At 39.6% G+C, this 15,043-nt stretch overlaps 1 protein-coding gene across 1 annotated transcript in view; it reads right to left on the reverse strand.

Moving 5' to 3' along the window:
- Positions 1–5,480: 5,480 nt before the first annotated feature.
- Positions 5,481–15,043, reverse strand: part of LOC111864744 (1-acyl-sn-glycerol-3-phosphate acyltransferase alpha) — a 65,610-nt gene continuing 56,047 nt past the window's right edge. Inside the window, exons 5-6 of the mRNA XM_023852238.2 lie at positions 9,807–9,975; positions 5,481–6,078 (exon numbers count right to left, since the gene is read on the reverse strand). Of these exons, the coding sequence (XP_023708006.1) occupies positions 5,927–6,078; positions 9,807–9,975 (321 nt within the window). The 3' untranslated portion in view covers positions 5,481–5,926. The remainder of the gene's footprint in view (positions 6,079–9,806; positions 9,976–15,043) is intronic.

Genomic DNA, 15,043 nt, shown 5'->3' on the forward strand with positions numbered 1-15,043 from the left:
ATTGTAAGTTTCAGTGGCAGATTTTCCAAGTTTTGTGAGGAATTTGATGTTAGCACGTTGTTCTGCATTAGCACTCAGCATTATTCCGACGGAGCTCAGAAACACGATCCGCTTCTAACAATGGTCGCGGCCAGACTAACCGATGCACGTGAATGAAACTTTGTGTGACGGTAGAGGGAAGTCCAAGGGTCAATGCCCTACCCTCCTCTTCGTCAATGACGTGGCCGGAAATGAGTCATAAAAGTAATCCGGTTTCTTTATTGCCACACCTTGTATATGCAATTTGTAAAAGTGTTAAGGACGAACATTATACTTCGTACATGTAAAAAGTTGTGTGTGTGTTTATCATTCTCCAGACTTTTCCTCTAGTGTGTTCAGGAAATGTTCATAAATGTACCAATTTTTATATTATTTGGATAAGATCTGTTTAAAAGACCAAGTTATCTGGGTCTTTTGCCACAACAGCATGGCATGTACCGAGGTTCTGGGTAGAGGAAATGGCTTCCAGATATGGAGGATAGCTAAAAATATACATATAATGAACAGCTGTGAAAATTTTACAGTAAAGTGTGGGGGTTGGACACAGGGCACACAGGTTGGACAAACTCTCACTTTTCAAATACACTGTATTACAAAATGTTATATACGGCCTTGAACTTGAACCTCAACAGATTCTTGGGATCACTTATGCAACAGAAAATGGAAGTGAGATTTGGAATATGGAATGCTGGGAATCTGTATAGGACAGGTTTACTGAAAAGAGTAACAGGAGAACCAGCAAAGTAGAAGTTTAATTTAGTGGGAATAAAGACAATTTCTGAAATGTCATTTGTATCTAATATGCTTCTGACAGTTGATAGTGTCAAACATCAGGGCTAGATTACAACTTTGTGAGGCCCTAGGATGTGATAAAAATGAGGCTACTTAAGAAGAAATATATATATGTGTGTGTGTGTGTGTGTGTGTGTGTGTGTGCATGTATGTGGACAACATGCAGTGAGACATTTGTTATCTTCCAAGTTTTAAAGGAGAATGTTCCCTCAGCTTGTTAATTATTTATCTTCTCACTGGAGGCCCTTCAGATGGCTGAAGCTCTAAGTTGTGGCTTCTTCTGCTTATACCTAGATCTGGTACTGTCTAACATATTTGTGTTATTGGTGTAATGTATCACCCACTGTCACAGACCTTTAAGAGAATCAAACATAAATTTGTGTTGACATAAACAATAAACAAGCTCAAATCTTGTCTGCTCATGTTTGTAGCTTCAAGCTGGCAGGTGTAGCAGTAACACTTTGTATATAAATTCAGAAGAGACGTGGTTTGTACTTTGGCTAGGTCACTGACAAGTGTGAAATTTGTTTCTATTTTCCTTGGTCTCTCTAAGTGAATGTCAGGACAGTATCTTGAAACAGGCAAAGAGAGACAACTTCCAGAATCTTCGTACCTGACATTCATGACTATCTTCCAGTTCCATCTGACACTATGTAACCTCTGTACTTCAGAAAAGATTATTAAATAATCCAAGAATCAATCAGTCAGTCAGTCAGTCAGTCAGTCAGTGAGTCAACAAGTTGCAAATCCGCTTCATTGCACACGTTTGCAACATTTTATCCTGAACAAGCACTGTGCAACACTTGTCCACAGGAAATTCTGAACTGTTTTTTGTACTAGTGTCAAAGTTAATGAATACACTCCACACAGACAGCCATGGTTTCTATCAAAAATCTCAGAAATAATTAATAAAACAGTGAAATTTAAAAAAATAATTAATATTTTTGTATAATTATTTACACAATATACATTTATGAGGGCTATTAGGAAAGTAGCCTCGGTGAGCTGTTAATGAAACAAGCAACGAGAAAAAACAATTTTATTATATAAAAGAACCACATACATATTCACGCTACTTCTCAATCTAGTCACCGCCAAAACTGAGGCACCTCTCATACTGAGGAATAAGTTCAAGTATGCATGTCAAAGAGGTCTCCAATCTGTGAGGTCAGGTGTGTAATGTATCGTGAAACACTAAAAATACTGCGTAGGTGTGGAATGCTGACCTACAGTGTAGTGTTCCTGCATACAGCTGCTCGCACTTGAGCATTGCTGGAGCATTTCGACTGGGAGTTGTTTGGCGACGCTTCTTGCAGCCCTCATATCGCTTGAAGAACTGGTTGTGATCACAGCACTTCAACAGTAATGAGGAACTGAAGGAAGGTGCCAAAACATGGCTGAACTCACAGGTGGCAGACTTTTTGACAGGCATAAAAACTTGTTCCCTGATACAAATAGTGCTAAATTCCAGCAGTGTCTATGATGAGAAGTAGATTAAATATATATGTATTTTTTGTAGTACATAATTTTTTTCTCATTACTTGTCTTGTTAACAGCACACCAAAGGTTACTATCTGAATAGTCCTCATATATTCTTATGTAACAGACTAGGTTAGCAATATTTGCATCTAGCTTCCCATGCAATACACATTAACAGTTATAAATATAAATGGCAAAAAACACTTAATTGAAAAACAAGTCATGTGAAATGGGTCTTTTATCTTAAAGACCCCCATATTTCCAGCATATAAATGTCTAATTCAATGTTCACTTTCTTTACACAATGAAGGGGGTCAAATTTATCTTCTTTGAAGCCAAAATGCTTAGACACTAGTAATGAAGTTCACATAAGATTCCCACAATTTTCTCCACCTTCACATAACATTTGTGGCCTAAGAAACTTCTAGGAATACTGTGTTGCTGAATGTCTTGCTAGTACACTTTGTACATATAATTGAAGGCTACAGTGAAAAAGAAAATGAACAAAGTCATTAAAATTATTAGGTATGTGATAAAATCAAGGCCACCATTTAAAAGTGTGTGATGATGGTATATTAAGACAATTATTGACTTTTGGGGCATCCATAATCCTATTATTTATTTAAACTGGACACTGCCTCCATCCTCATGTAGATCTCCAAGCATTGTTATAACAAGTGCAGGCCTCCTTTACAGAAAAATAGGGAACAGATATCACAAGAAATTCAGGATAATCAACAACAGCTAGTTAAAGTCCATAGCTCATTCCTCACCTCACACGAATCATGAGGGCTAAAAAACCTAGCCAGAATTATTGACAGTAATCATGCCGAAACAAAATTGCTGATAGCTAATTTTAAGGAAGAAATGCAACTTTTCAAGCAAAATTCAGAGCGGGAGATTAATATTTGGTCCTTGTATGGAGGCACATTAGAATACCTCCAGCCTAGCCCTGCAAGTTGTAGAAGGTGACGAAAAGGGAACCCGGTGTCTGGGAGAGTAACTGGGCCACCCTGTCACTAGGAGACATAAATACAGTGACCTAGTTCTCCAGGGTGGGGGGTGGGGTTGATGCAAAGCTGACAAATTTGCTCCGTAAAAATATTACTGTCACGAAATCCAAAGACTTGAAAACTGGATGCAATCTGGCAGAATCCTGTACTGCCAATCAGCTGACATTCCCTTAACCCTCACCACTATCAATACTATTCCCAACCTTCCTTCAATGGCCAGAGAAACCAATTGCTGTACTTGTCACCAAGACAGTCACTGAAACCATCTGCACCTGATTTTGAACCCTGTCACCACACATGGTATCGGCTAATCCGAATCAAATTGGTTCATAGTTCGAATCTCGACAGCAGGATATGCAAATCGAGCGTAACTTGGGACAGGGTTTTGCTCAAACTACAAACAACAGGCAACAGAACCCATATACCTGTTGCCCTCCCAGCTAAGACCACTGAAGTTTACAATTTGCATGTGAACAGAAATGAAAGTAATATCAATATCAAAACATTACATTCCTCAAGTTCAGCACAACTAGCAAATATATTTAAGTTAAAACTGGGGGTTTCATTTCTTATAATGTCCATGTAAAAACTTAGGTTGGATCCAACCTGATGTTTTATTCTCTCCACATTTCTATATTTTTTATGTTTTAATAAATTTGCTGTTAAAGTAATGACATTTTTAAATGATTTGTGTGCATCATCTGATGATAGTTTATAGTTGAAACATGTAATGTGTAGTTAGAAATAAAAAACAGAAGTCTTTTTAACATAAATATGTGTGACATTTAACCCCAAACCTTGTAGGTCACAGAAGTTCTGATTGCTTTGATTTCTCATTACTTTCTCCCTACAATGCAGGTATCTGATGTTGAATCTTGCTTTGTGTTATAAGCTTTCAAAATGTTCCATCGGGTCTGGACACAGAACATGGACTAATTAATGACAGCACTATGGATGCAGGCAAATTGAATATCAAAATAGAGATCTACTGAAGAGGTATTGCATAGGCTAATGGGGAGAATTGGAGAGTGGGTTTTTAACATACCTACTACTAAGGGCGTTCTGTATATAATGCCTCCTATTTTTTTAAAAGAAAACTACAACAGATACAGAAATCATAATAACGCAGTTAAATAGAGCAAGATTTCAGCTACTTACAGCTATTTTTCCTGATAATCACCACCATTCGTTATGCACTTTTGCCATCGATGAACGAGAGCCTGTATGCCGCGCCCGTAAAAGTCTGTGCCAGCAGAGGCTAGCCACTTTCTTACAGCTGCAATGACAGCATCGTTGTCTGGAAAATGTTGCCCACGTAGTCCGTCTTTCATAGGCCCAAAGAGATGGAAGTCTGAAGGTGCTAAATCGGGGCTATAAGGGGGATGTGGTAGGACAGTCCAGCCAAACTTTACAATATGCGCAGTGGTCGCCAAACTGGTATGGAGTCTAGCGTTATCGTGTTGCAAGCGAAAGGTTGTCTGCTTCTCTGGCCTGACTCGGGAAATACGGGCTTTCAGCTTAGTCAGCGTCGTCTTGTAGCGTTCAGAATTGACAGTCCCAGGTCGTTATCTGCTGATATGTTCAGATGAGGTGCTGTTCATTGTGAGGAGTGGCAGCTGAGCAGGGACGCCCATGGCGTGGCTTGTCGTGCACTTCACTTTCGCCACTGTTGAAATGCACTACCCACTGAATCACTGTGCTGACATCCACTGTATTGTCTCCGTACACCTTTAGCAAGTGTCGATGGATGTCAGTGGATACAATTTGTTCGGCAGTAAGAAATTCAACAACATATTTCTCTTTCATACGCACTTCTATGTCAGACGCCATTTAGGTAGATTGCTCTGCTGTCTCTATCTGTCGCACGACAACCAGATTAACAGTACATTGGCGGGAAGGTTCAACCTTTACTACAACACCACCAACATCCAGCTCAGACGTTACATATTAACACAAAAAATAGGAGGCATTATATATGGAACGCACCACGTAGTTTACAGTTTTACACTGCATCCAGTTACAGCTGCTCCACCTGGTAAACTTGCATTAAGTAGGCCCGTCTGCCTTCAAGTCTAATGGGAGTCAATCTAATGTGACCATGAGTCCAGAAATTTCGTAATTTACGAAGTCATAATTCAAGGTACAGCTGTACTCTACATTACTGTATAAATTTAGCGATGGATCCAGCTCTACATAACATCAATTAACCTACCGCGAAATCAACTTATGTAGTGACTATCCACCTGATGGTAAACACGGTGGAAATAGAAAGCACCAACAGAATATAAATATTATTACCAGTCATTTTGTGTGATGACTATATAAATAAATCTGTCAGATTATACAAATAGGATGCAGTATATGAAAAGAAATTAAACGTGATACTCTCTCAGAACTCAACAGGTAAACACTAACTAAATATCCACACATTGCACTAAAATAGGTCTACTACATTGTGTAAGACATCAGTTTTGACATGGAACATATATCATTGTTTTTATGGCAATTATTGAACTTCATTTTACCGTGATTTTAATTTGTTATTGCACCATACAGCCCATTCACACAAAAAAACTAGTGCAGTGTCAGGGTTTAATGACAGGTTAGCTGGGCGGTGCTTGCGCCATCACTTCTCTGAGCAGTGACTGGTATGTTTCAGACATCACATTTCTTGTTCTCTCCACCAGTGAATCCAAGTCATCCAAGGTTAGGCCTTTGGTAGGGATTTCTGGGAGAGCCTGAATGATCATTTTCCCTAAAACATCAACAATAATAATGACAATCACAACAATTACAATAATTATGATCATAAGAGTTTCAGAAAAACATTAACAACAGTAACAATGTTTTTGTCCCATTTTGATGCCTACTGATAATTAATTTTTTCATTATTTTCAGCTTATATATTTGTATTGACTATTTTTTTCTATATTTTTATTTAATGTGAAATTTTGTCTTGCAGAATTTAGCTAACTGGGGCTCATGACCAGATGTTTCTTCTTATATGAAAGTTACTTTACTGTCCATTTTGGGCGCCCTCTCTGACGAGAGGTCAGGTCTGTCATTTGTTAGTCATAGCCTGTATTAGTAAGTCCATTGTCAGTATTTACATACGTATATTTACAAATTTAATCTTACTTCCTACTTCTATGTACAATATATGTACAAGGCCTCGGTCAGTCCAGGCTCAGTACAGCAGATTATGCCCTATTTCTAGCAGTATTTGCTACCACAGCAGTCTAGTCACTTGGATGGTCGTATGCCTGGTTGTAAGGCGCAGCGGACGGTTGGTCTGCCGAGGATTGTCTCGGCAGGCCAACCATCCGCTGCGCCTTACAACCAGACTCCGGTCCACAGCCTGGTCCTTCAGTGCTTCAATTGTCCCTACTGCGGCCACTCCGGTAGAAACTTCCAGATATTCAGGTAAATCTCATAGAACTTGTCACTACACTTCACAAATCACTGTCATACAATGACTAGTGTTCCCAGTCACGATCTTCACTGCTCTGATCAGTAACATCTTCCAACGGTGGATGTTCCTCGGCTCCTGGGCTCACGTCCTCGCAGGGTTGCGGCCATTTAACACCAACCTCGTACTCTTCTATCTCCACTGTCTCATTACAGTCTCGTAATGCCAGCTGGTCATCGTTACATAGCCTCAGCACGCGCCGCTTCCAACAGTTACTCCATTATTGCATTACAGAGCTGTTACCTAGCAATGGTTTTCTCAGGCTGCACTGTTCTTGCCTTGAGCAAATATGCCATAATATATACATAAAAAGTCAAACATTTTAATGTATATTATAACATGTAGATCCATTGTGATGGAATGAGTCAGCAAACACGTTTCCGTTGACACAAGCTCTCAACAATAGAAAGACATCCATTGCTAGGTAACAGACAGGCATACGCAAGTTCTGGACAACTGTAGACGTCAATTGCTAGGAAATGAACGTGTTTTCTATTGATCCGCCCCCAGGCTATATAAGTAGTACAGAACAGAGTGGGAGCAGCATATGCTAATGACAGACTCATCTGCCGTTATAGCAGAAGCTACTAGAAATATGGCATAATCTACTGTACTGAGTCTGGACTCACAAAGGCCCTGTATATATTTGATATACATTTATTAACATGTTTAACATGTAAAACGTAAATATCCTTTACATTGTGACAAATTACTTACTACCGCAGACAATGACTCCGACAAGACAAACCCATCCTCTCGGCAGAGAGGGTGCCCCACAATAACAAGAATGTAACTGTTGAACAGTAATAAATACACATATCTGGTCATGTGCCCCAGGTTTGGCTCGACACCAAGACTGACTGACCGACTATCAGTTGCAATGTGACTTTCACTTTGACTTGGTATATCAGAATTGAAGGAGTACAAAGGAGTACAACGGAGTAGTGGAGTAATGAAGTGTGGTCAGAAGTTGAGTGTGTCCAGTCGAAGAAAATGACTGTGTGTCAGATAGTGATTTGTGAACTGCTCTAACCAGTTGTATAAAGATCCAATAAATTCTGTCATCAATCCATAACCTGTATTAATAGTCATGCAATCCCAGATACATGACAATATAGTATATACACCTTCTAACTCCTAACTTAATTTTAATTCCAATTAGAAAATGTATATATTTGTAAGGAATTTAGATGTTAATATTTAATACATTTCTTAACATGAGGGCATTACATAAAAAATACTTGTACAACCCTGTCCCAATGTGTAAACACTGGCCAGCATAGACAGGCATAGCAGACAGAAATAAAGGTGATTGTAAAGGTTGCATGGACCTGATGTTGGTGATGATAGGTGGAAACGTGTAGTGATTGCAAACATACGACATGTCTATACCAGGACTGTGTCAGCTGAATAATAATAAACCTTATATTACACACAATATGCCGCTACAGTATAATATTTCTACTGAGTACACAGTCTACATCAACTAGTATTATCATGATTCACGTTAGCCATGAACCACTGTGCCATGGCGTGGAGGAAGGATGCAGCCACAATACAGGTTTTTCAGTTGGTACTGGGGCTCAGTGCTATCTGGTAGGAAGAAGCCATAGACCCAGTGGTGAAGTGCGACTTTTTTGGAAGTGTTAGACAAATTCTGACCCACAGTGAGGGCAAAAAATTGGCAATTGAGTATATACACGTACATTGTACAAAACAACTAAGCAGATATGAGCTAAGGTGTGATGAAGTTAAGGAATAAAAGAGGAAGAAAATATAGAACAAGAAAATGGTTAGTGATTCTCAGTTTAACTTTTTTATTATGCCTTTTACTTGCAAGCATGCAAGCAACCATTGTGTTAACATTCCTTGTTTGGTTGAGGTGAGAATTTGGAATGTCTTGCATGCCTTCCTCCTCCCCGCAAACCTATACTAAATCTTGTCCATGATTTATTCCAGCCGTCTTACAGTGCATACACTCAACCACTTCACTCTTCACTCCCGCACTACATGCTTTGGCACAAACGTGCCATCTTCAGGTGCTTTTTGATTTACGTTAAACTACTTCACTGCATGCCTTGCCGTCTTCATTCTTCATTTTAGTATGAAGACGGCAAGGCATGCAGTGAAGTAGTTTAACGTAAATCAAAAAGCACCTGAAGATGGCACCTTTGTGCCGAAGCATGTAGTGCGGGAGTGAAGAGTGAAGTGGTTGAGTGTATGCACTGTAAGACGGCTGGAATAAATCATGGACATAAATCAGTGCAACAGGACGCTAAAATATAACACTATACTAAATCTTATCTCTTGTAACCTTGACAGTGCCCACAATCAGTTATTGTAAGCATGAAGGAACTAGTTAACAATGCTACTGAACCACAAAAATAACATGTTAAGTGATAGCCAGACTGACACCAATTACCATGAATGCTCTGCCACAGCATGGCTAATTATGTGAATCTCACAGCAGGAGTAACTGTGAGATCCCTTCCTCTGGACAGCACTAGGCTCCAACCCCTACTTCCATTACAGGCATTATGTATAGAGCTACTTATTCATTCTGCCTCAGAGTACATGTTTAAATTTATGCAAATAACAGCACACTACCACAAACAGCAGTGGCAGCAGAAGAAGTGACACTAGATGAATAATATGTATTTCAATGTGCCATATTTTCTTTGTTTGATTAATTTCTACATGAGATATATACATGAGAACACACTTCGGGGATACTGAGATTACAGTCTTCAAAGTTATGACACAGTATATTTTGGTAGGCGGGTACCAGCGATTCAAAGGACACGCTGCCTCCATCTTCAGCTTGGAACACATTCTACATGGTATCACACATGATGACTTCATGACCATTGCTATAAGAACCTCAAATCTCAAAAGGCTAGAATAATTTTGATCTTGGAATGTACCTTCAGTTCATGTGTGTATTGGCCTTTCTAATGTTTTATCAACTACATATGCTATATAGCATTGATACACTTCCTTCACATTAATCATACCTGGGCCAAAGATTTTCTTCTTGTCATTGATGAAGTAGTAGGGTGAATAGACCACTGGAAGAATTGGCACTTGGCAGGTAATAGCAACTCGAAATGCTCCCTTCTTAAATGGCAAAAGAGATGTTCGTGAAGAATTCCTCGTGCCCTCAGGAAACAACCACAATTTTGTCTGGTAGTAGATGAGAAGGTCTCAGATTAGAAAATCAAATTGAATATTATCTTCAGCAATGTGATTGCATTCAGTCTGCTAAATATTTAAGGGCATTTCAGAGGAACATGCTTGTAGTGTCTCAAATTTGGGATTGGGAATTTAAGTCATTACCTAAGTGTCTGGAGACTTGCGAAAAGTGTTTTGCAGTGAAAGAGCAAAGATGACAACACCTGGACAGGCAACTAGGGTAAGAATGTTGAGGATCAGCATTCATGCGTAATCGCCCTAGCAAGAAGCTTGCCTCACTCGGCCACTGAAGGTAATGATGTTATTAATTACGCAGCGATGAGACGCCATAGGCCCTCCCACAACCACCGATAATAACCAATTAGAACATAACTTTAGGAATTTAGAACACAAGGGAGGAGTTAACTACCCTCTGTCGTCAACAGCTGAATTAACAAATTGAAACTATAAATTACGGAATTTCGAGAGACTTGGGATTCTGATCTAACACAGAATATTGAGTTGTCAGCCGAAGGCTCTCTTCAACATGGGCCTTACGAGCGGAGGCAGTGGGCCTGCATCTTGTACTACAAGTAAGTTTCTTTACTCATATCAGCCATGTTGTTTAATAGTATTGTTGATCACAGTGTTGTTGAGTGATTTGAATGTGCAAACTCCAGTGTGCCTGGCGAGCCCTTAGGGGAGGATACTAGAATCATGTAATTGCCTAGGATGTTAGTCGGGCAATAAGGGTTTTATAGTGTATGTGACAAGGTTATGGTTAGCGTGTAGGATAAATATAGTATGTGGGTTTCATTATGTATAACTAAGGGTAGATTATGTTAAGAGTGAACTTTACGAAGGATAGTGTAATCGTATCTAATGAACAGTAGGGAAACAGGATCCCATGGAACGATTAATAAGTGCCTATAGTCGAAGAGAGAGAGAGAGAGAGAGAGACTCCAGTTTCACACCCCCAAGGGGGAGGTTCCTAGTGTAGCGTGAAGTGAAGCCTATGTAGACCCGACTGAAAGTCGGCCTTGTTAATAATGTAAATATTGTAAATCATGTATATATAAGAGTGTAAATAGACAGAGTAGATAGAGTAGGATGGACGCAGGGAATTGTGATTCGCCCCTTCATAATCACCTTTCCTCGACCCACCCAGCAGATTCTACCCAAAATGAGAGGCAACAGCAGCTGAATGTTGAAGGGGAGGTACTAGGAATGGACAGGGAGAGGCTCCTGCCAAGCAGGCAGCGTTTAGTAGCCTCGACACCAACGCCCCTTAAAATATAATAATAATGTAATACTTTACTACCTGTAAGACTATATGAGGAGTTGTCAAGAAGGGGCTATGACTATATGCCAGGGGGTAGTTCCCACAATAGAGAAGACAGATGGTGGCAGCTTTATGAGAGAAGGACACCCCAAAACAGGAGAATCCTAGCTGAGGGTGAGCTAGGAGTATGGTGTTGACTCCTTACAGAGTAAGCTGGGGTAGCAAGGAGGGATACCTCCGCGCCCCCCCGTGCTTACGGCATAACAGTGGTGGCAGAGGCGGGCTAACTCCACGCCCCCCTGCGCCACGACGGAACAATGCTGTCTCCAGCTTCTGTCCTGAAGGCTGGAGCAGTATGTTTTTTTTTAATTCGCTTAGTGGGGGGTGAAGTCCAGCTGGGTCCACTCGGCACGGTGGCTAATGATTGGCCTATTGTGCCTGCCCAGGTGATTATGGTGATGGAGAATATGGTGGAATGAAGATTTGCAGGAGAAACCGAAGTACTTGGAGAGACTCTTCCCCAGCGCCACTTTGTCCACCACAAATTCCACTTGACCAGACTGGGATTGAACCTGGGCAGCTGCGGTGGGAAACCAGAGACTAACTGCTTGAGCTATGGTGCGGCTGGGGCAGTATTTTCCTCAAAAGTAATGACAAACATCTACGAGACTACATGGCCTCAGATCCCACATGGCAGTACTCTGCTGTGAAAGCATGAAATCTCACAAAGATCAAACTAATTATAACATTTCTTTCTCTTATTCATGGAGCTGAGGCCTTCTTGAGAAGCTACTCAAGAACTTCTAAGCATTTTATGGCACCCAAAGGTTCACTACCTCCACTGGTCCCTGTCCAGGCTAGATCAATCCAATCCACACCATCTCATCCTATCTCAAGGATCCATTTTAATATTGTCCACCCACTTATGTCTTGGACATCCCAGTGGTATCCTTCCTTCTGGTCTTCCCACTAATACCATATATGCATTCCTCTTCTTCTCCATTCCTGCTACATGCCCTGCTCCTCATTACGCAGTTTTCTCAAATCTTCCCTCACTTCATCTCTCTTTCGTTCAAATATTCTCCTCAACACCCTGTTCTCAAACACCCTCAGTCTATATTCCTCCATTAATGTCAGAGATCAAGTTTCACACCAATATGGAACCACAGGCAAAATTATATTTTGGTATATTCTAATTTTTATGTTTTTGGACAGCAGACCAGAAGACAAAAGCTTCTGGACTGAATTGTAGCAAGCATTACCCGAGTTCAACCTCCTCTTAATTTCCTTCTGAATTAGGTTTTGATTTGTTATAGTTGTTCCAAAATATCTGAACTGTGCCACATTTTCAAAACATCTGTTAGCTATCTTTTATGTTATGATTGTGCCCTGCATTCTGGTGACAAGACAGCAAAATATACTTAATTCTCTCTGTTACAAAGTTAATAAAAACAATTCAAAATAATTCTCTCTGTGTTTACTTCCACACCAAACTCCTTACTAGCCTCAAGTAAGGTTTCTGTGTTTTTCCTTTAAGGTATCCGTTTTCACCCAGTAGATTGTACCATCAGCAGGGCCCAGATTTCGATGATCTAAACTCCTTACTAGCCTCAAGTAAGGTTTCTGTGTTTTTCCTTTAAGGTATCCGTTTTCACCCAGTAGATTGTACCATCAGCAGGGCCCAGATTTCGATGATCTAAAATATTTAAAAAATAACCGAGAAATCCAAAAAAGTTACCTATAAAATGACCGAAAATCCAGAAAAATACCTAAAAGTTAAAAAACAACCTAAAATGTATAATGTCATGGAAAATCTACTAATTGTTTTAAAATGTATTTTTAATCTTTATTAACACTGTGAACTCATCATTACTCTTTTAAGTTCTTCCTCGTTTTCATGTTGAAAATTAAGCAATATATGATTGAATTTGAAGCTAAATGTTTTAATACGATTTTTTCTACAGTGTTGGAACGCTTATCAGATGTACATATACGGTATATATTCCAATATTTAAGTGCCACCTCATTCAGAGTTGCAATAGATGACAGTTAACCTGTGGAGATTCTCGAAGGTGAGCGAGCGCCTACTGTCCGACAGCACATTCTTGTGCTTGGAGAAACTCCTTTCCACATCTGCAGACACAGTGGGAGCATACTTGAAGTGTACCAAATCACTAGCAATAAGTTCTTATTCAATACTGAAAGTGCTGAAGGGCTCTCCTGTCAGAATTTGAGAAAAACTCTTCAGGCGAGAAAGGAAGACACTTACTCAGTTGGGTCCCTTAGAAAGAGCTAATTTCAATCACTGACCTAAAAACTTAAAAATGACGAAAAATGACAAAAAAATTACCTATAAAAGTTGCATTTCTGTAACCAGGAGCTCATCTCTGGGATTTTTTATATATTTACAGGCATCGAATAGGATACAAGGAAAAAAGATGAAATTTCATCAAAATCTGGGCCCTGATCATCAGCATAGACCAGCAGCCTGTGTGTCCCATTTAATTTCAGTCCCAGCTGGGTTTCCTGGACCTTAAATGTGAAAAGGGCTAGGATCATGTACTAATGGCTCAGCTGTATGTATTTCTATCTGCCAAACATCACTGACACTATGTAGATTCCATAACCGAGAGAAGTGCTTCTTCCACATATTCAAAATGTCATGGGAATCTGCAAGCAGATCACTGTTCTCATTCTTCATTAAGTTACTTCTAGGTTGGTAACCCTTCTTAAAGTCATTCATTCCTCTATACGGGTCTGTGTTGTTCTTGTTCTGTCTTTTCACTGCAAGCTCATCAATTCTGTCTTTCAGATATCCCCTCTTTTTATTCCTGAAATTCCTGCTGGTTTCACGACATATTCATAATATCCCCATTTGTTTCGCTTGGATCCTGCAACAAGTGCAGTTTGGCTTCTTTCCTTTGGTCTAATAATTCTGAGCATCCTTCATTGAACCATGGCTCCTGCTTCTTCAATTCATAAAAACCTAGATTCTCTTTGGCTGGAATTCTGATATGCTCACTAATAGTTTCCCAAGCTATATTAATATCCACCTCAGTGTCTTAAGTTTTCCAAAGCCGCGAACCTATTTATGATTTCAACATGATACTTATCTTTACCATCTACTTCTAATTTCTTGAGATTTAACCTCTCCATATGAACTCTGTGTGTTGTTTATTTACTCACTGCCACTATTTCTTTCAGCAAAGTATATTAAAATTGCGAATATTAGATTTAACACAAACTTACACTCTATAAAGGTAAAGGCTGAGGTCTCTGTTTCTAAAAATTACTTAAGCATATAAAACAGGGACTGGAAGTGAAGCTCATCACATTCTTCACCTTGCCACTATAGACCAGTGAGTAGTCTGCTTCAAACTCAGACCATTTTATTTTTGTTGAAAGAGTCCCAGACACCGGACATTTGGTGACTGGGATGTTCAGTGCTTGTGTGAACACAACAGCAACGAGAAAAATCCTTACCATTGCTATAAATTGAACTGAGTTCATCTATGCTGCATCAAGTCACTTTATTGTCTGAGGTGTGACCAGTACCTTTGCTGAATACAGCCATTCCCTGATTTATGTAGTAGACATGTCCCAGAAAATCATGTACATTAACAATGCATAAATCGTGAAAAATGAAGGAAAATGATCATGTAAAACATTTTGTTTAGAGAGTTATTTTATTTTCAGCAATATTTTATTTCAGATTTTATACCATCACTATGCACCATTTCCACTGTCTTCAATGTCACACTGTCACTGGCCATGTTGCCTGTTACTGATCATGAAATC

This window comes from Cryptotermes secundus, unplaced genomic scaffold, assembly GCF_002891405.2.
Source record: "Cryptotermes secundus unplaced genomic scaffold, Csec_1.0 scaffold780, whole genome shotgun sequence".
In the NCBI taxonomy this organism is placed as follows: domain Eukaryota; kingdom Metazoa; phylum Arthropoda; class Insecta; order Blattodea; family Kalotermitidae; genus Cryptotermes; species Cryptotermes secundus.